At 42.0% G+C, this 21,734-nt stretch overlaps 1 protein-coding gene across 4 annotated transcripts in view; it reads right to left on the bottom strand.

Moving 5' to 3' along the window:
- Positions 1-4,968: 4,968 nt before the first annotated feature.
- The window catches only part of ZBTB25 (zinc finger and BTB domain containing 25), a 29,129-nt gene continuing 12,363 nt past the window's right edge, over positions 4,969-21,734 (bottom strand). For 2 of the 4 annotated variants that reach the window (XM_066272853.1, XM_066272854.1), the window contains exons 3-4: positions 14,959-15,138; positions 10,568-11,803 (exon numbers count right to left, since the gene is read on the bottom strand). In XM_066272853.1, coding sequence (XP_066128950.1) covers positions 10,669-11,803; positions 14,959-15,131 — 1,308 coding nt within the window. In that variant the 5' untranslated portion in view covers positions 15,132-15,138 and the 3' untranslated portion in view covers positions 10,568-10,668. Of the gene's footprint in view, positions 5,097-5,571; positions 5,687-10,567; positions 11,804-14,958; positions 15,139-21,734 lie in introns of those variants that run through there. The other 2 variants (XM_066272855.1, XM_066272856.1) reach the window with 2 other exon arrangements.

Raw genomic sequence — 21,734 nt, 5'->3', positions numbered from 1 at the left:
AAAAAAAAAAAAAACCTTTCCTTTTACCTTTGCAAATGTTATATCCTTTTTCTAAAGAACTACCATAGGTTATTTCCTCCCTATGAAGCACTTACTGTAAGAGTTACCAAATATTTTTCTAGCATTCATCTACATATGGTTTGAACAAAGTAGCACACTGCTTTCACTACAGAAAAATGTGGCAGAGATATAGTCCCAAGATCGTATTCCTCAAAGGCCTGTTTGGTTCACACAAATCCAACATGGACCTTCCTGAAACTCAGTGATAAACAGACCGACATGGGGTGACCACTACAGCTGGTGGGGCCTCCTCCTCAGACTTCCTTCCTGCACAAGCCTCTTCCCAGGTCCCAGTAGAGCAGGGACTAGTTCAGTTGTAAAGAGAACCCCTCCCAGAGCACTGCTATTTCTTTAGATTTCTGACATGAAAGATACCATCAGTTTTAATAGTATAAGGGAAGATACTTTATTTTCATTATTTTGATACCAGTATCACCAAGTTGTCTCAATAAAAGTTTCAAAATCCGACCCTGGCCGGTTGGCTCAGTGGTAGAGCGTCGACCTGGTGTGCGGAAGTCCCGGGTTTGATTCCCGGCCAGGGCACACAGGAGAAGCGCCCATCTGCTTCTCCACACCTCCCTGTCCTTCTCCTTCCTCTCTGTCTCTCTCTTCCCCTCCCACAGCCAAGGCTCCATTGGAGCAAAGATGGCCCGGGCGCTGAGGATGGCTCTGTGGCCTCTGCCTCAGGCACTAGAGTGGCTCTGGTCGCAACAGAGCAAGCCCCGGAGGGGCAGAGCATCGCCCCCTGGTGGGCGTGCCGGGTGGATCTCGGTCAGGCGCATGCGGGAGTCTGTCTGACTGCCTCCCTGTTTCCAGCTTCAGAAAAATACAAATATAAAAAAAAATTTTTTTAAAGTTTCAAAATTCTATAAACAACTCTATAAACATCAGAAGAGAATTTATCTGAGAGGAAGTGGGTTCCTTCTCCAATTTGAAGGGAAGCATTTGGTGAGTAGGTGCAAAGGCTTAGGATAATATTAATAATAATATTGCAAGCAGAAATGACATGGAAAAAAGAGGGCAGACTATGAAGAACTCTGGCAGCTTACTCAGAAATTGGAACTGGTTGAAAGGGAGGGAAGAAAGGAATAAAGAACACCAGCTTAGAAAGTCAGTTGTTGAACCATAGTTGAGAAAGAAAGTAAATTCCAGAAAATAATATGCAGGCCAACCTCACAGGTTGTGGATGTGAAGACAAGAAACGAGAGACAACCTTTCAGCCGCCCAGTAATTCGCTAAAATGACCAACACAAAGGGAAAGAGTGGCACCTGCTATATATTCTCTAGGCCTTTTTATTTATTTATTTTTTACAGAGACAGAGAGTGAGTCAGAGAGAGGGATAGACAGGGACAGAGAGAGATGAGAAGCATCAATCACTAGTTTTTCACTGCGCGCTGCAACACCTTAGTTGTTCATTGATTGCCCTCTCACATGTGCCCTGACCGTGTGCCTTCAGCAGACCAAGTAACCCCTTGCTGGAGGCAGCGACCTTGGGTTCAAGCTGGTGGGCTTTTCCTCAAAGGATGAGCCCACACTCAAGCTGGCGACCTCGGGGTCTCGAACCCAGGTCCTCTGCATCCCAGTCCGACACTCTATCCACTGCGCCACCGCCTGGTCAGGCTCTCTAGGCCTTTTTAGAAAACATGGTTCCTCTGGCCACAAACATGCAAATCTACAAGAAAAGTGATATTGTAGACATCGAAGTAATGAGCATTGTTCAAAGAGGAATGCCCCACAAATATTACCATGGCAGAACTGGAAGAGTCTACAATGTCACCAAGCAGCTGATGGGCACTGTTGTAAACAAACAAGTTAAGGGCAAGATTCTTGCCAGGAGGATTATGCACCTATTGAACATATTAGGTACTCTGAGCTGAGATATCTTCCTGAAGCGTGTCAAGGAAAATGATGAGAAGAAGGAAGCCAAAGAGACAGATACCTGGGTTTGCCTAAAGGGGCCGCCTGCTCCACCCAGAGCAGCTCACTTTGTGAGAGCCAGCGGGAAGGAAGGAGCCTGAGCTGCGGCCACCCACTCCCTGTGAATTACCATGGCATGAGAACTGTAAAAAAATATATATATATATCTGTACTGTTTTAAAAAATAAAAAGAAATGAGAGGCAAGAAACAAGGGAGTATTTACTCAGATGGCCCAAGATTTCTCTCTTGATCAGGCAAAACACTAAGAACTGAATTTGATGCCTGATTAGAAGAGCAAATGTGATTGGGACTAAAATGCCAAGGTCTTACTGTTAAAGGCTCCCAAGAATTCTCAGAAATGCTCAATACAGTGTGTCCATAAAGTCATAGTGCACTTTCGACCGGTCACAGGAAAGCAACAAAAGATGATAGAAATGTGAAATCTGCACCAAATAAAAGGAAAACTCTCCCAGTTTCATACCTACTCAGTGCAGTTTGATGTGGGCTCACGCACAGATTTTTTAGGGCTCCTTAGGTAGCTATCCCATATAGCCTCTACAGACTCGTCACTGACTGATGGCCTACCAGAACGGGTTTCTCTACCAAACTGCCGGTTTCCTTCAACTGCTTATCCCACCGAGTAATGTTACTCCTATGTGGTGGTGCTTCGTTATAAACGCACCGATATTTACGTTGCACTTTGGTCACAGATTTGAATTTAGAAAGCCACAGAACACACTGAACTTTCCTCTGTACCGTCCACATCTCGACTGGCATGGCCGTGGGCTGCTCTGCTGTATACACGGTGTTATGTCATCTGCGCATGCACACATGCTGCCACATCATCTGACAGAAACTGGGTTTTCCTTTTATTTGGTGCAGATTTCACATTTCTATCATCTTTTGTTGCTTTCCTGTGATCGGTCAAAAGTGCACCATGACTTTACAGACACACTATAACAATCACAATAAATGTGATATTTTTAAAAAGTGACCGGCTGCATCTTGATCAAAGAGGGATGTGAAGCTATTGCAGCAACCTCATATATTATGAAATTCTAGGAAAACCCTCATTAATCATGATTCTAGAAGTAAAGCAAGATCCAGGAGTAGCCTTAGTACTAAATAAACAGTGAATTAAATAGCGATGCCAAATTTAAACATGTAATGTAAAATACATAGATTCTTCAAAGGTACATTGGTGCCACCTTTTGGCCAGATTAAAAATTATTACATTTTAATTTCAAAAAGAGACCTGGTTAGATACATGAATTCAAACATTACATGAATATATTTAAAACTGTCTTGCTCCTTAATACAGCTCTGATTTTTTTTTCTCACTGACTTTATTTATATATCTCTGATTTTTAATAACAGTTTTTAAATCTTTTAAAGGCTGGGATAAAGGATAATGCAAATAGAGTTTAATTCTGGACTAACACCTCTCATACTCTAAGACAGTGTTAGCTTTGAAGATAACTAAGACAGAAATCCCAGAATTTTAACAACCATCACAAAATTTATTTTAAGATTTTAGATCAGGATTAGTCAACCTAAGCCCTACTGACATTTTGGGCTGGGCAATTCTTTGTTGTGGGGCGAGCTATCCTCTGCTTTGTGGGATGTTTATCAGCAAACCTGTCCTCTACCCAGCAGATGCCAGTAGCAATCTTCCCCCTCATCTGACAACCAAAAACATCTCCATACTGCTAAATGTCCCCATGGTGAGGGGACAACCTTATGTGTCAACCTGACTGGGCCATGGGCTGCCCAGATATTTGGTCAAACATAATTCTTAGTGGGTCTGTAAAGGTGATTTTGGACGAGATTAACATCTGAATCAGTAGACAAAGTAAAGCAGACTGCCCTCTGAGTGGCCCTAACCCAAAAAATCAAAGGCCTGAATAGAACAAAAAGGCTGATCCTTCTTAGAGTAAAACAGTGATTTTCACCAGTGTGCCAAAAGAATTTTTAAAACATGCAATACCTGGCCCTGGCCGGTTGGCTCAGAGGTAGAGTGTCGCCCCAGCCTGTGGAAGTCCAGGCTCGATTCCCGGTCAGGGCACACAGGAGAAGCACCTATCTGCTTGTACACCTTTCTCACTCTCCTTCCTCTCTGTCTCTCTCTTTCCCTCCCACAGCCAAGGCTCCATTGGAGCAAAGTTGGCCCGGGCACTGAGGATGGCTCCATGGCCTCTGCCTCAGGTGCTAGAATGGCTCCGGTTGCAACAGAGCAATGGCCCAGATGAGCCCCCTGGTAGGCATGCTGGGTGGATCCCGGTTGGGCGCATGTGGGCATCTCTTTGCCTCCCTGCTTCTCACTTTAGAAAAATATAAAAACTAAAACATGCAATACCTATTTAGTCAGGGGCACTAACCTCTTTTCCCTTAAATTGTCAAATTAAATAAAATGACAACAGCCAACACAATAGCCATTTGGTGAATATATCAAAATTATACCTATTTTTTTGTCATATCGGCAAAAAATATATTTTTTGGTGTGCCACTGAGTTTTAGTAATTAGTTTATGTGTGTTATGAGATGAAAGAGATTGAAAATCCCTGGAGTAAGGGAATCTTCTGTTGGACTATTAGCTGTGACACTGGTCTTTTCCTGCCTTTGTGGGGCCTGTTGGTGTTTGGGCTGGAACGGCACCATCAGCTTTCCTGGTCTCCAGCTTGTCAAATGTATAATAGGTCTTGGGACTTCTCAGCCTCCATATTTGGATGAACTAATTCCTTATTATCTATCTATCTATGTGTCAATATGACTGGAACACGGGGAACATACACACACACACACACACACACACACTCGCTCGCTCCCATTCTGTTGGGTTGTTTCTCTGAAGAACACCAATATGTCCTGGTTGAGAATCACTGTTGTAGATTATTACCAGAGGAGAAACAGTAGGGAGTAAATAGGGAAGAAAGAAAGAAAAGCAAAGCAAGAAACTTCTGGGAAATGACCAGATATTACCTTTCTTTCCAGAGACTGTAGTTGGCCTGTGGTTGATAATTGGGCTCAAAGATACATTTTTGTGTCACATATCCAAAATGTTTCCTAGCACACAGACACTACTTACCTTGACACTAGGAAGACATCTGGCAGTCACTACTGTAAAATAAGAACAAATTTTATAAGCTGAGCTAATAAATAATATTTATGATTAAGTCACATTAATTTATTTGTCAGATAAAATACATGAAATCCACCGTTTTCATTCCATACAAAACTCTCTAAAAGAATGTTTCTGAAACAAAGTCACAGTACATTAGGCAGAAGAGTTTAACCAAACAATGTATCACTGATTTCAGTCTCCTGTATTTTGCTATGGGTTACTTGTGTTTTGAAGATTTCTTCAGTGGGCCTTTTTTATTGCACAAGTTTTGAAATCCAAGTTTCTTTGAAAGTATTTTAAGTTGATATGTGAACTAATCTGACTAAATGACTTTGACACAAAACAGAAGTGTTGATAACAATTAACGTCAACTGCACTGGGGCAACCTCTACTAAGTAACCAAATATGACACAGATACCTACAGAAGCGCCATGGATTCTTCAAGGTCTTGAAGACAAAAATCAGTGTGTGATTCCTTGTATGTAAGACATCCAGGTATAAGATTGTGCAATCTCTCCAGTTTCCAAAGAGTCCAACCACACAAACACAGAAGTACAGCAGAGAATAATCATTTACAGATTTCATTCTAGGAATTTAAAAATTAATTATGATAAAATGCCATAGAGCTACATTTAGTTTAAAACATATAAAGTCACAAGTTACATTATGAAAACTTCTCATATGGCCTATTCTTATCTACAAAAAAATCGACACTTATCAAGGATCTGAGTTACAACATCAAGAATATGCCTGTGCAAATCAACATCAGTGGAATTATACAGTTTCAGGTTCTTCTTCTATGATAAATATGTATTTCCTTCAGTTTTAAATGAAGCCTTCCCAACACTACTTTAGTAGAACACAACGAATTACTGTGTTATCACCCCCACTCTATTTCTTGTGCCCATCTATTCTTTAGATGACCTACATCAAAGGAATGAAAATATTTTCACCACTGCTTTTCTTCCTTTTCCTTGATGTAAACAACACATTTATAAGCACTTTCAGTAAAGATGAAATTGGCAAGGATTTATTCCCAAAAATGCAAAAGAGCTAATATTCTTCTTGGTAAAATCTAAAGAAAAATACTAATGATTAAACTATAGTAGAATAGGAGTTCTGGCAACATCGTTTTTAGAGTAGTTGTAAAAAATAATAAGAATTTTTTTCAATTAATTATTTAGTATTAAATAGTATATGACTGCTTCTAAGACATTCTAGAATGTATGGGCTGGAATACTGAAGTTAACAGATTTAACTATGGAATACAGGTAGTCTTCTTTATATAATTGGTTTTTTATCAATAATACGAAGAGCTTAACAAAATTTTAATACAAATACTCACAATACCCATGCGGTAGGAACTGCTTATATCCACTTTACAGATGGGAAATCAAAATATCAGAGCAAGAAATAGTCATCTCAAAAGATACAATATAAATCAAGAAATTTTGGTTTTCTTATAAGGCAGACTATACTTATCAGATACTGAGTTCTGATAATGTGCTAATAAGGAAAATACTGAAATAGTCTGTTTTTCTTCCAGGAAACAACTATGTGTAACAACTGGGAAGGGGAAATTCTAAACTAATCCAAGGGGGAAATGTCTGTTTAGTAGTTGCCTGATACACTGATTAAGGTGCATATAGCATTTCCAGTATTTATGTTTAGAGTTTGGTAATAATTATAAAAACCATTCTGTACGGCTAAGATCATTAGCTACATTTTGCAGATGATTAGTCAAAACTAAAGGGTTTAGCTGGAAGAATGTTTTTTAATACAAAGTATATTTTCTTAGTAAGAAGTTATATCTTTAAAAAAATACACTTAGGGCAGTGTTAGTTATAACAGTTATTTTTAAAATATAGCTGTTGAATGAATGGAAAAAAATGTTAAATGGGTCAGTCCCCACACCACTATTTACTGGTTCTCCAGAACCCGGTTTGGGGGAGTTTTTCTATAAAATGGAGTTAACATTCTTCCACTTCCTAAATCAGCCACAGCAAACTCTTACCATTTCTCCAGACCCTTCCCTGAATTGTTGCCTGACCCTACAACTCATATGCACTCCTAAACACACCCTTTAGCTACAAACTTCTTGTGTCAAGAACCAATGACTGAGCAAATAGTAAAGAATAGAGAAAAGTCAGAAAAATCATGAGAAATAACAAAAATGAGAAAAATAAAATTTTACTTGACGATGGCTAAGGAATATATTCTGAATAGCCTAAAATATATGAAAATCAATGTTAATACTTGTGTTCATCCTGAGATGAAATGTTTGATGGTAGTATGAGTTAAAGTAATTGCTTAAATGACTTCAGTTTAAGATTAGATGAAGTTCTGACCCCAAAGAGCAACACATTGATTTTGACCACTCCCAATACAACTGACCCTGTACCCATAGCTAGAGTTTGCTCTCAGCACACGTTGGTCTTGATCCCAGGAGGCTTTACTCACTTGTCTAAGGTAAAAACTGCTGTTTTAAACAACGCCCAATGGTTTTCTTCATCAATCCTCAAGAAAAAATGACCACTTCATAATTCAGCTAACCTCAATTTACAGAGACAACCTGTGCACCCTTAGAACCAGCTGGATTACTCTGAGCTCCCTCCTGGCTGAACTCTGATGCTCTCAAAAAAACTGAAGTTGTCAGGACTGTCCTCAGTGCGGCCATGAAGGACTTTAGAGTTTCTGTATGTAGCTAAATTCTAAGTCTCAGAAACCAAGCTTATCAGATGTATTAAAATGTCTGTGAGAAAAAATAAATAAATAAAAAATGTCTGTGAGGCTTAGCATTTAACAGGGTGGCATACAAAAAAGATGAGGCTGTTTTGAAGCCTTTCTTTTTGTTATTCTTGACTATCTAGTATTAGATATCTAAACATTTCAGAAATGATCTAGATCTATCCTTTGTGGTGAGATTAGATCTGCTATTGCGCAGTTACACAGAGCAGCAGAATCTACATCAGCTTTAACTTTTTTTTTTTTTTTTTTTTTCATTTTTCTGAAGCTGGAAACAGGGAGAGACAGTCAGACAGACTCCCGCATGCGCCCGACCGGGATCCACCCGGCACGCCCACCATGGGGCGGTGCTCTGCCCCCCAGGGGGCGATGCTCTGCCCATCCTGGGCGTCGCCATATTGCGACCAGAGCCACTCTAGCGCCTGAGGCAGAGGCCACAGAGCCATGCCCAGCGCCCGGGCCATCTCTGCTCCAATGGAGCCCTTGCTGCGGGAGGGGAAGAGAGAGACAGAGAGGAAAGCGCGGCGGAGGGGTGGAGAAGCAAATGGGCGCTTCTCCTGTGTGCCCTGGCCAGGAATCGAACCCGGGTCCTCCGCACACTAGGCCGACGCTCTACCGCTGAGCCAACCGGCCAGGGCTACATCAGCTTTAACTTTTCTAGGGTTTTAGTTTTATAAATTTCACCATTATAAAAGGGAGTTAAAAGTTTATTCACAGGAAAAAAATCTGTCATTTATTTTAAACATAGTTCTAGAACACTGTTTCTTATCTACTCTGCTGGTTTCATGGACCAGAAAAAAAGTTAAAACTGTCACTGAAAAATTACTTTTTCTAGTGATTGCTAAAAAATTAATTTTAACTTGGGCAGCCTACAAAATCCTCTGACGCTGACGGTATAAGGATAAAATGTAGTTTAACATTTTCCTTTTAAAACTCATATAAATCTCCAGTCATAAAAAAAAACAACAACCAAAATAAACAAAACCTCAAATTGTTCTTAAGGTGTTTAAGAAAACCCATTAGACTCATGTAAGAACACGGGTGCTAGTGTATGCAGACCTACTGGAACCTGTCTGTGCCCACCTCCGTGCATGCGTCTCACCGTCGCTCTCTGCAGGACTCCTAGGCCTGACTGCTCTCCGTGCGTGCGTCTCACTGTCGTTCTCTGCAGGACTCCTAGGTCTGTCTGCTCTCCTTTTCTCTCGTTTCAACTAAAATACGCTTACACTGTCAAAAGATAAATATATAAAAGCTTCTGGTGTTCCTTCAAAGCCTGGGTAGCAGGATGGGCCCTCGGCTGGTCAGCACGTAAGAAAGACGTTGCAGAGTTGGCAAGTAAAACAATATTAAAGCTACTCATTATTTGATATAGCTATGCCTAAAAGGAATTTTTAATATATTATAACACAGTTATGCATTAAAATAACTCCTAATTTCCTATATGGCAGAAAATAGTTTTAAATAATCCTCATAAGGGCTTATTAGCCAAAAGTGACAAGTCTAGAACATTCTTTTAAGATATTTCATTTAGGCCCTGGTCAGCTAGCTCATGGTTAGAGCGATGTTCCGATATGCCAAAGTTGCAGTTCTGATCCCCGGTCAGGGCACATGCAAGAGGCAACCAGTGAATGCGTGAATGAGTGGAACAACAAAATGATGTTTCTCTCTTTCTATCTCTCTCTCTCTCCCTTCCTTTCTTTAAAAGGTCAATAAAGCCCTGGCCGGTTGGCTCAGCGGTAGAGCGTCGGCCTAGCGTGCGGAGGACCCGGGTTCGATTCCCGGCCAGGGCACACAGGAGAAGCGCCCATTTGCTTCTCCACCCCTCCGCCGCGCTTTCCTCTCTGTCTCTCTCTTTCCCTCCCGCAGCCAAGGCTCCATTGGAGCAGAGATGGCCCGGGCGCTGGGCATGGCTCTGTGGCCTCTGCCTCAGGCGCTAGAGTGGCTCTGGTCGCAATATGGCGACGCCCAGGATGGGCAGAGCATCGCCCCCTGGTGGGCAGAGCACCGCCCCTGGTGGGCGGGCCTGGTGGATCCCGGTCGGGCGCATGCGGGAGTCTGTCTGACTGTCTCTCCCTGTTTCCAGCTTCAGAAAAAAGAAAAAAAAGAAAAAAAAAAGAAAAAAAAGGTCAATAAAAAAATATTTCATTTACTTCCTATTAATTTGATTTTACTGATTATACAACCTGGAAAAACTTAGAAATTCTATAAAAACTATTTACTCTAACATTCCAGATTTCTGATTTCTAAATTGTGAATTAATATCTTACAATGAGACTTTATATATACAACATTAAAACTATAGATGAATGGTAAAGTCAGTAGACCTTGAGGAGGAAAATAACTTATGACTTAAAAAATGCATGTGAATTTTGTTGGGATTTTTTTTTTTTTTTTAATTTTTCTGAAGCTGGAAACGGGGAGAGACAGTAAGACAGACTCCCGCATGCGCCCGACCGGGATCCACCCGGCACGCCCACCAGGGGGCAACGCTCTGCCCACCAGGGGCGATGCTCTGCCCCTCCGGGGCATCGCTCTGCCATGACCAGAGCAGAGCCACTCTAGCGCCTGGGGCAGAGGCCAAGGAGCCATCCCCAGCGCCCGGGCCATCCTTGCTCCAATGGAGCCTCGCTGCAGGAGGGGAAGAGAGAAACAGAGAGGAAGGAAAGGGAGAGGGGTGGAGAAGCAGATGGGCACTCCTCCTGTGTGCCCTGGCCGGAAATCGAACCCGGGACCCCTGCATGCCAGGCCAACGCTCTACCACTGAGCCAACCGGCCAGGGCCAATTTTGTTGGAATTGATACAAAAATTCTGAAGGAGAAACTGCTATTCAACTAAGATAGTGTCCACATTTTCTTGTGTAAGCTCCGACCCTAAGGCACAAGATGAGTCTAACTGTTCTTGCGACAAGCGAGAACTCTTCAGAGGGACATCAGACCAGCTGTCACAATATGGCTGAAATCTCTGGGCTAATGCATTACCAAACCTTTGGCAGCGGTTATATCTGTAAGGTTTACCTTTGTGTGTATACATGTGTTCCAGCAATTGGCTCTTTCGGAGAAATTTATGACCACAGATGGTACAGCTGATTTTTCTTTTCCTTGAAAAAGAAAAATTACAGTTTAATTCCACTGGCTCTGTGTCTTTGGAGATCAGAGACACTTGACTGATCTGCAGAGGCTCCGCGGTGCCTCGATTTGAGTGGTCAGGCTGTTGCTCATTCTCCTTGACAATGAAGGAGCTGAGTCTGCGGCATTCAAGAGCCTCGCTGTTTTCATTAAGTGGATGCACTTCACCAAGGTCATTGCTTTCCAGAATGGAAGCGGGGACACCGAATGGGAGGGATCCAGACACATGGGTATGGAGATGTTGCCTTAGGTTACCACGGGAATCAAAACGTTCTCCACAGTAATGGCACAAGTGAATTTTTATACCACTTTCGGTGAAAGTGGGGCCTGTCACTTCTGATGAGGATGAGGAGCGGCTCTGGGACATCACGGATTCTGGGTCACATCTCTCCTGCTTGATGGACACTGGAGGCTTCTGGTGTTCCTCTAAGGCCTGGGCAGCAGGATGGGCCCTCTGCTGGTCAGCAGTGCCATCATCCAGCCCAATAGCAAGAGAAAGCTGCAACTGGGTGTGGTCACCCTGCACAGCAGCTCTGTTTCCACTGTTATTGGAAGGAGCTTCTTTGACCTCCAGCCCTTGTTTGACAGCTGTTTTTTGGGTTGTGGAGATTTGAATGCCATACAAATTTGAGGACTGCAGAGTCTCTGGTGAGAACACTTGATTCATTTCAGTTGCAATGTGTGAAAGGTAGTCAGCGTGAAGAAATCGAATCCCTTCCTCCAAACGACTATGATCCACAATCTGTTTTGGCCCTTTCCCCGTGTACATAATGTGCAACAAATAGCTGAATATGTCAGGTTGGATGTCAGTTGGTTGTATTTTTATGCATTCACTGTTAAGGACAAAAAAACAGACCCACACAAAATGAAACAAACTAACCTTTTAGTTAACACTATACAATCTTGGGCTAAAGCAATTTTTTTCTAAGAAGTTCAAACTTAGCAGTCTGCCTTGATGAAACATAGTCACAAAAGCTTAAACTTTCACTGTATACCAATTTTATGGGCAAGCAACAAGTCTTCATGCATCCAATCTACTGCCTAAAGTTAGGAAACAGATTTCAACATTTATGTAGTGACTCCTAAGTGATACTAGCTATCAGGGAGTAAAAAAATCATGAATAAAATAGGTACCATACTCTTAAAAAATTTAACAATCTATTGAATATATACTAAAAGAGCCAAAAACAGGGACTCAAACAAATACCCATAAACCACCATTAAGTATATAGCGTTATTCATACTAGCCAAAAGGTAGAAATAACCAAAGTGTCCATCAGCAGATGAATGGATAAACACAATGTGACATATACATACAATGGATATTATTCAGCCATAAAACGGAATGAAGTGCTGACTCACCCTACAGTATGGATGATCCTTGAAAATATTATGCTAAGTGAAATAAGCCAGATACAAGAGGACAAGTTTTGTATCATTCCACTTATAAGAAACATCTAGAATGGGCAACTTCATAGAGAGACAGAAAGTAGTTTAGAGATAACCAGGAGCTTGTGGAAGTGGTGGTGGTAGTAGTGATGGTGGTGATGGTGATGGTGGTGATGGTGAAGGTGAGAAGTTATTACTTAATAGATACAGTTTCTGGGGTGATGAGAAGTTTTAGAAATAAATGGTGAAGTTGCACTACACTGTGAATGCAATTAATGGCACTGAACTCTAAAAGTAAAAATGGTTAAAATGAAAAATTTTATATATATTTTTATTGAATTTATTGGGGTAACATTGGTTAATAAAATTATACAGGTTTCAGGTGTGGAATTCTACATACATCATTTGTATACTGTATTGTGCGTTCACCACCCCAAGTTATACATATTTTATCACAATAAAAATATGGAAAATTTTAAAAGGGTGTGTGTTTAATTGGTAATATTTACAATTTAAATATTTATACTAACCTTATTTTGTCTTTCAAACTATACTAATATAACTTTTTTTTTAAAGATTTTATAATGAGGAGAGAGAGAGAGAAGGAGGGGGAGCAGGAAGCATCAACTCCCACATGTGCCTTGACCAGAGAAGCCCAGGGTCCCGAACCGGTGACCTCAGCGTTCCAGTTCAATGCCCCCTCCACTGTGCCACCACAGGTCAGGCGATATAACTACTCTTTAAATCACAAACGAAGACAGGGATAATGTTGAAAAGCTTTAAGATAAAGTCCCAGGCCCATTTCTTACACATACATCTAGAATTCAGGTAATAACTGGAAATAACTGAGTAACCAATCAGGAAACACCCTGAGAAACTGGATAAAGACAACCTGAGGGAACTGTTGGATGCCAAGGAACAATGTAATCAGTCAATGGACTGACTTCTCTGAAGCAAGAGTGTGTGTGAATGTTCAGAAAGCACTGGTGTCAGTGTGCAGACAGTCCATTTCTTAAGTCCTGACATCTTGGGATTCCCTCTTGGGCTTCACTTAGCTCTGACCCAGCCTCTGAGAGCTGCGGTCTGTGGCAGGGAGGCATTTTTTATATCAACACAGAGCTCTGTTAACTGTGAATTTTCAGTTGCTCAACAGATACCAGATAATAGGCTGCTACCTTTCTGTCTCCTGAATTTACTTTAGTACAGTGCCAGGTACACAACCATAAGGGCTGAACCAACTCATAGTTTTCAGACAAGACTGATGTGAAGGCAGTGTTTCTAATCTAGCTTCTACATTGCCAAAGGTCAGAGAGAAAACTCTGCATCATGGCAGAGAAGGCTACCCATGACCTGTTTCCCACTCCAACCCCCTCTCCACTTTGAGCCATACATTCCTATCATTGTGATCTGCCTGGTTCACATCTGCATGCTCTCATGTATGCTTTCCTCTGCCTTCAGTGAACTTTCTACTTACATTCCTCTACATCTGAAAAACAGCTCCTGACTCTTCAAGATCCAGGGCCTCTGAAAACCTGTCCTAACCTTCTCAAAACAGGGCTGCTGGCACTCTACTCAACTTTCTGCAACATTTCTACTATAAACTTATCTCATTAACTACTAATAACAGCAGCTAACAGTGCAAAGCTCCTGTTCTAAGCATTTTAATATTATTAATCCATTTAATCTTCTCAACACCATGGGTGGGTATACTATCTAGTGTTTTACAGAGAAGGAAACTGAGGCACAGAGATCAATTACACTGGTATTTTCTTTATATGCATTACTACTCTATTAGGCTATAAATTTCTTGAGGGCAGGGAGTATAATTTATCTGTTACTGGGTCTAGTACAGTGCCTGATGTAAGTACTGTATTCAATCAACAGTTGAATAAATGAACAATTTAAGAAACGTTAATTGAGGCTGGAATCCAAAATATTTCATGTAAGTTCCTTTAAAAAACAGAGTGTTCTATAATTTTCAACGTAGGATGAATTTAAGCGATTCTTTACCATTAGCTCAAAACCTGAATACCACTTCTCATCTCTTCCACTACATACCTATCATGTTGGGGTAAACTAAATTCAAAAAAGTTTTTTGAAAAAAAATATTTGAGACAAATGACCTTTTGACTGTAATATGGAATATAAGGTGGGTAGAATGATGACACTGAAACCTTGCTATGAAAAGTGTTATGGAATAGAAATTAACTTAGTGATTAAGAGCACAGACCTTTAAGAACACAGATCTACATCTGAATCAAACTTACTAGCTGTATAATCCTGGATGATCAAGTTACATAACAACCGAGTCTCCATTTTCTTTTCTCTTAATAGGATGGACAACAGAATTCACATCAGTAAATACTTAGTGCTTGGGTATGGAATAAGCCTTCAATAAATGTGAGCTATTATTGTTTTTATTTTTATCTTCCACCATGGAGTCTTCACACTGCATTTAATTACTAAGATGTAAAAAAATATTACAAAAATTTTTTCCTTAAAGGTAACCCCATAACAAAGATTCCCCCAAATGATGTTATAGTAAGGTTCAGATATACCACAATATTAAAACTTCTGATTTGCACAAGCACATCCTTACCTTGTTTGGTGAATAAATATCATCTTGAAATAGTTAGAAAAAGCAGCAAGCACTGCTCTGTGGGCTTTGAAATAAACATCTCCAATAGCAACTGTGCAATCACACAGAAAACCAAATTCTCGTTGCATGTTCAGCTGCTGCAGAAGGACAAGGCTATGGCTAGCTGTGTCCATTGTGGCTCTGAGAAAAAGGACAATATAAAGATTATTTTTAAACAAAATTGGCTACAGTTCACACAAACCTACAGAGTACGAGGAGACCTAAATTTATTTATTTTTATTATTTTTTATTTTTTGTATTTTTCTGAAGCTGGAAACGGGGAGAGACAGTCACACAGACTCCCGCATGCGCCCGACTGGGATCCACCCGGCATGCCCACCAGGGGGTGATGCTCTGCCCCTCTGGGGCTTCGCTCTGTTGTGGCCAGAGCCACTCTAGCGCCTGGGTCAGAGGCCAAGGAGCCATCCCCAGCGCCTGGGCCATCTTTGCTCCAATGGAGCCTCGCTGCGGGAGGGGAAGAGAGAGACAGAGAGGAAGGAGAGGGGAAGGGTGGAGAAGCAGATGGGCACTTCTCCTGTGTGCCCTGGCTGGGAATCAAACCCAGGACTTCTGCACGCCAGGCCGACGCCCTACCACTGAGCCAACCAGCCAGGGCCAGGAGACCTAAATTTAAATGAAATTATTGAATAATATTTTTTTTGAGAGAGGCAGGGAGAAAGAGAGACAGGACCATTGAGCCGCTCCTATATGTGCCCCGACTGGGGAATCTCACCGACAACCTCTGCACTCCAGATCAATGCTCCAACCAACCAAGCTAACCGGCCAGGGCTTGATTTTTATTGATTTTTAGAGAGACAGAGAGAAGAAGGGAGAGAGAGGGTAGGTAAAAGGGAAGCATTTGTTGTTCCACTCAGTGGTGCATTTTTTGGTTGTTTCCCATGTATGCCCTCACCAGGGATCGAACCTGCAACCTTGTTGTTTTGGTACGACACTCTGAACCGACTGAACTAACCGGGCTATTCAATAATTAAAATTTTTTTTATTTTCAATTACAGCTTACATGCAATATTATTTTGTGTTAGTTTCAGGTGTACAGCATAGTGGTCAACAGGTTTCTATACCATTAATTTCACCCCAAACCTAGCTAACATTAAATTCTCCTAATTTGACAATCAGTATCAGCTCTGCTGAAACTAAATATTTGTGTGTTTTTTTTCAACTGGTGAGGGGTAGCTTGGTATGTGTCTCAGAAGCAAAACAAAGATCTGTCCTGTTTTTCTTTGTTTTTCTTTTTCTTTTTGAGAAGCAAGGAGAGAGACAGGAACATCGAGCTACTCCTGTATATGCCCTGACCAGGAAATCAAACAGGTCTGTCCTTTTTTTTTTTTTAATCTGTGTAACCACAATGTATTTAGTCCTCAGTTTCCTCACTGGGAAAATGGGAATGAGATATTGATCCTTGTCTCAGAGCTAAATGAGAGATGTGAAAAGCACCTAGTAATTGAAACTGCTCTTCAAATGTTAACTATAAATGTAAACAACAGTGTGTCCTGGCTGGGCTAGAGCTGTCACTGCTCCTTAGGAATCCTTTGTGTGCTTAGGTAACACTGGCCTCCTAACTTTCATACAATGTTTGGGAAACTTATCAGTCACAGTAAGGTCAGAGGCCCTTAAAATAGATGTTAAGCCACATCCCCTGATTTGCATGGGGCCTGGGAGCCCCATGGGAAAGACTCAAACCCTGATCTTAACTGGATTCAGACACACACAAGTACAGAGAGTCATGAAGGAAGCAGAATGCAGAATGGGCACTGGTCTCCAGGGACAAAATCATGCACGAGGAAGAACATGCAGAAGAATTCTGGCAGATTCTGATGTGACTACAAGGACGTTCCCAAGGGGTGGAAGGCTGTGCTTCACCATCTTCTTCACCCCAACTCTGCAGAGAACGCTAGTGCTTTAGGGAGAAGGCACCTAGGGTATGCAGGGCATCACTGGGGGGCTGGGAGAACATCCTTTAAAAAATCAGATCCTAAAAAAAGAATGAAGTTTCCTTACTTGCCAGAGAGGCCAAGGGGTAAGGAGGTCAGTGATTCGAGTGTGGGGTTAGCTATCTGGATGCTGGCAGTAGCTTGGGCAGCAGATAGCTGAGTGGTTGATAAAATAATAAAAATAGCCCTGGCGAGGTGGCTAAGTTGGTTAGAGGGTCCTCCCAACATGCCAAGGCTGTGGGTTCGATCCCCGGTCAGGGCACATACAATAATCAACCAATGAATGCATAAATAAGTGGGACAATACATCGATGTTTCTCTCATTCTCTCTCTCCCCACTTCCTTCTTGCTCTAAATTCAATTTTTAAAAATTTAATGTAATAAAAATAACTAACACTATATAGAGCTTCCTATGTGTCAAGCAATTTTCACCCATTTAATTCTCAGTAAAACTCCATGAGAAAGGGAATTCTCAATCTTCCAGATGAAGAAACTGAATCAGCAGTGAGTTAATCTACCCAAGGTCACACTGCTAGTAAGTAGCAGAGCCGGGGATTCCAGTACTCAAATGTCCTCCTCCTCTACCTCTGGGGGAACATGACACACAAACCGGAGGAGCCAAGGGAACAGTCTGGTTACATATCAAGGCGTGGCAGAAAGCCTCAGAGATACTTGGAGTAAAATGTTTGCTTCTGGGAGAGAAACTAGGAAGCAGGGAGTTAAGGGTGGGGAGAACTGTACTGTTTAAACTTAAAAAAAAAACTTTTATGGAAGCTTTATATTATAAATATGTACCTACATATATTCCTTTTTCCTCATTTTTAAAAACTGTACATATATCTGAAAGGCAGTACAGAGAACAATGTAACAAACACCTACTCACCCACCTAAGCACAGAAAGTAAACCATAGCCCTGGCCAGGAAGCTCAGTTGATTAGTGTTGTCCAGATAAGCCAAGGTGTAGATTCCATGCCCGGTCAGGGCACGTACAAGAATCAACCAAGGAATGCATAAATAAGTGGAATAACAAATCAATGTTTCTCTTTGTCTCTAAAATAAATTTTAAAAAATATAAAAGAGATTGCAACCACACTACAGTGTGCAGCTGTGATCTGTACCGGCCCTTCAGGGGTGCTCCAAAGTGAAGATGGTCATCCTCTCCAAGTAGTACAGATGCAGGGGTCCCCAAACTTTTTACACAGGGGGCCAGTTCACTGTCCCTCAGACCGTTGGAGAGCTGCCACATACAGTGCTCCTCCCACTGACCACCAATGAAAGACGTGCCCCTTCTGGAAGTGCAGCGGGGAGGGGGGGGTGGATAAACGGCCTCAGGGGGCCGCACGCAGCCCGTGAGCCATAGTTTGGGGACGCCTGGTAGTGATTCTATCCCAGGCCACTAGCTTCATCATGGCAGCTCATTCTAGCCATCAACATGGCCAAGGCCTGCAAGAAGTACAAAGCAACATGGCCCCTGAAAATGGGCACCTCTTCAACTGAGGTGAGCCCACTAGAACACATTTGAAGTGTACCCTCCTTTCTTATTTTTCCTAGCTATGGGGGGGGGTGTACCACCCATGAGTAGTTATTGGCTTGGACTTGGCCTGGGTTGTTGGACAAGTTCTTCATGCCTATGGTTACTACACAGTGGACCACAGCAAGCGGAGCAGGGGAGCCCTGGGCTCCATTGCCCTCCTTGGCTTGATGGGCACAACTATATGCTTTGCTTTCCAGCACCTCGGTTGGGTTAAAACTGGCTTGGGTGGTGGATCTAAGTGCATCCTTAAAAAATTATAGTGTTTAAAAATTCTCATTCATTTTAAGTGACTTACTTTTACTTAGATACTTTTTTCCTTTTGTTATTTATTACTTAATTAATTTATTTATCAAGTGAGAGGCAGGGAGGTGGGGAGATAGTCTCCCACATGTGCCCCGACTGGGATCTACCCGGCAACCTGTTTGGGGCTGATGTTCTGCCCAACTGGAGCCGCTGTTCCATCGCTCGGAAACTGAGCTATTTTAGCACCTGAAGTGAGGGCATGGAGCCATCCTCAGTGCTCAGGGCCTACTTGCTTGTTTGAGCCATGGCTGCAGGAGGGGAGGAGAAAGAGAAAGAGAGAAAGAGAGAGCGAGAGTGAGAGAGAGAGAAAGGAAGGGGGGAAGGGTGGAGAAGCAGATGGGCACCTCTCCTGTGTGCCTTGACTGGGAATTGAACCCAAGACTTTCACAAGCCGGGCCGATGCTCTACAGCTGAGCCAACCAGCCAGGGCCTACTTTTTTCCCTAAATATAGTAAAAGTTATTTGTCATTAGCCTTATACATAAATAAATAAAATTCAAAAAATTGTTATAGTAACCATTAAAAACATGATCAAGACTTCTTGATCTCTCCCCCGCATTCTATCCCCCCACGCACCTTGCTCCAAAGGTAACCGCCATGCTGACTTTGGTGTTTGTGACTCTCCTGTATACTGTCACAATATTACAGCATATGTATACATCCCTTAAGAAGGTATGTACTGTTATGCATGTTTTAAATTTTTACGTAAATAATATTGTACTTTAGGAATCTTGCAACTTATTTAATTCTGCATTCATACATACATTACTTTTATTTTATTTTTTAAAATTTTTTAAGATTGTTTTATTTATTCATTATAGAGAGGGGAGAGAGAGTGAGAAAGAGAGAGAGAGAGAGAGAGGGAGAGAGAGAAGGGGGGAGGAGCAGGAAGCATCAACTCCCATATGTGCCTTGACCAGGCAAGCCCAGGGTTTTGAACCGGCAACCTCAGCGTTTCCAGGTTGACGCTTTATCCACTGCGCCACCACGGGTCAGGCTCATACATTACTTTTAAAAATCCTACTTATTCAAACATGTTTCCCCCATTCCTCCCCCAATTAGGAAAGTAACAATAAAACTTTTACTCCTTACATTCTCATTTTAAAAGCCTTTAAGTAGGCCCTGGCAGTTGGCTCAGTGGTAGAGCGTAGGCCTGGTGTGGAGAAGTCCCGGGTTCGATTCCCAGCCATGGCACACAGGAGAGGCGTCCATCTGCCTCTCCACCCCTCCCCCTCTCCTTCCTCTCTGTCTCTCTCTTCCCCTCCCGCAGCCGAGGCTCCATTGGAGCAAAGATGGCCTAGGCGCTGGGGATGGCTCCTTGGCCGCTGCCCCAGGCGCTAGAGTGGCTCTAGTCGCAACAGAGCGACGCCCCAGAGGGGCAGAGTGTTGCCCCCTGGTGGGCGTGCCGGGTGGATCCCGGTCAGGCGCATGCGGGAGTCTGTCTGACTGTCTCTCCCCGTTTCCAGCTTCAGAAAAATACAAAAAAAAAAAAAAAAAAAAGCCTTTAAGTAGCAATGAAATAAGAAATAACAACATAAGACCTACAAAGACTTGAGCCTACCTCTAAGAATATAAACAAAATCTAATTGTGGGTATTGTTCAAAAGGCTATTTAAACAAAAGCCACTATTTATTGTATTGACCACATTTCTCTGATTCTAAAACAGCACCAATTTATAGGGAGACTAAAAAATAAAAATAATGCAATAATGGAAGTTTCAGTTTGTGAAAAACACGTCTTAAGTTCAATAAAACAGATCAAATTGAAGTACCTTGAAACTAACCTTACAGCCTGACCAGGCGGTGGCTCAGTGGACAGAGCGTCGGACTGGGATGCGGAGGACCCAGGTTCGAGACCTCGAGCTCGCCAGCTTGAGCATGGGCTCAACTGGTTTGAGCAAAAGCCTACCAGCTTGAACCCAAGGTTGCTGGATCCAATAAGGGGTTACTCAGTCTGCTGAAGGCCCAAGGTCAAGGCACATATGAGAAAGCAATCAATGAACAACTAAGGTGTTGCAATGAAAAACTAATGATTGATGCCTCTCATCTCTCTCTGTTCCTGTCTGTCCCTGTCTATCCCTCTCTTTGTGTCTCTGTAAAACAAACAAACAAACAAAAACGAACCTTACAAATTGTCTCCAACAAACCCCCTCAGATCATAAACATTTTCACTAGTATTTTTTTTTTATTTTACTTAATTGATTTAGTAAACAGAGTGATGGCTTGGGATGCTGAGGACCCAGGTTCAAAACCCTGAGGTTGCCGGCTTGAGCATGGGTTTATCTGGCTTGAATGTGGGCTCACCAGCTTGAGCATGGGATCATAGACATGACCTCATGGTCACTGGCTTGAAGCCCAAGGTTGGTGGTTTGAGCAAGGGGTCACTGGCTCAGCTGGAGCCCCCTGGTCAAGACACGTATGAGAAAGCAATCAATGAATGACTAAAGAGCCGCAATTATGAATTGATGCTTCTGATCTCTCTCCCTTCCTATCTGTCCCTGTCTCTCTCTCTCAAAAATAAATAAATAAAGATATATATATAAAAGGTCTACCGGAAAGTTCTGTCCGTTTTTGGAATAAAACAAAATACAAATTTTTCTTATCGTCAATAAACTTTATTAAATAATATATTTCTACAGCAATCCTATCTTCCGAATATGGTCCGAAATGGTTTGCTGAGCTGAATTAAGCCTTTCTGCGATCTCCAATGTTGTCACAAAAGGATCTTGCTCCAACATGGTCTTAACAACATCGTCATCGATCAAAGATGGTCGCCCAGAACGTGGCCTATCAGAAAGGTCGAAATCACCTGTTTCGAATTTTTCGAACCATCTTCTGCATGTCCTATCAGAAACTGTACCTTCACCAAACACTTTCAATAAATATCTACATGCTTCTGTAGCATTTCTTCCTTGTTGAAATTCGTATACAATACAGTGGCGTAAATGAA

Source organism: Saccopteryx bilineata, chromosome 4, assembly GCF_036850765.1.
Source record: "Saccopteryx bilineata isolate mSacBil1 chromosome 4, mSacBil1_pri_phased_curated, whole genome shotgun sequence".
Lineage (NCBI taxonomy): Eukaryota > Metazoa > Chordata > Mammalia > Chiroptera > Emballonuridae > Saccopteryx > Saccopteryx bilineata.
Note: the sequence above shows the minus strand (reverse complement) of the source record. Positions and strands in the feature narration are given on the sequence as shown.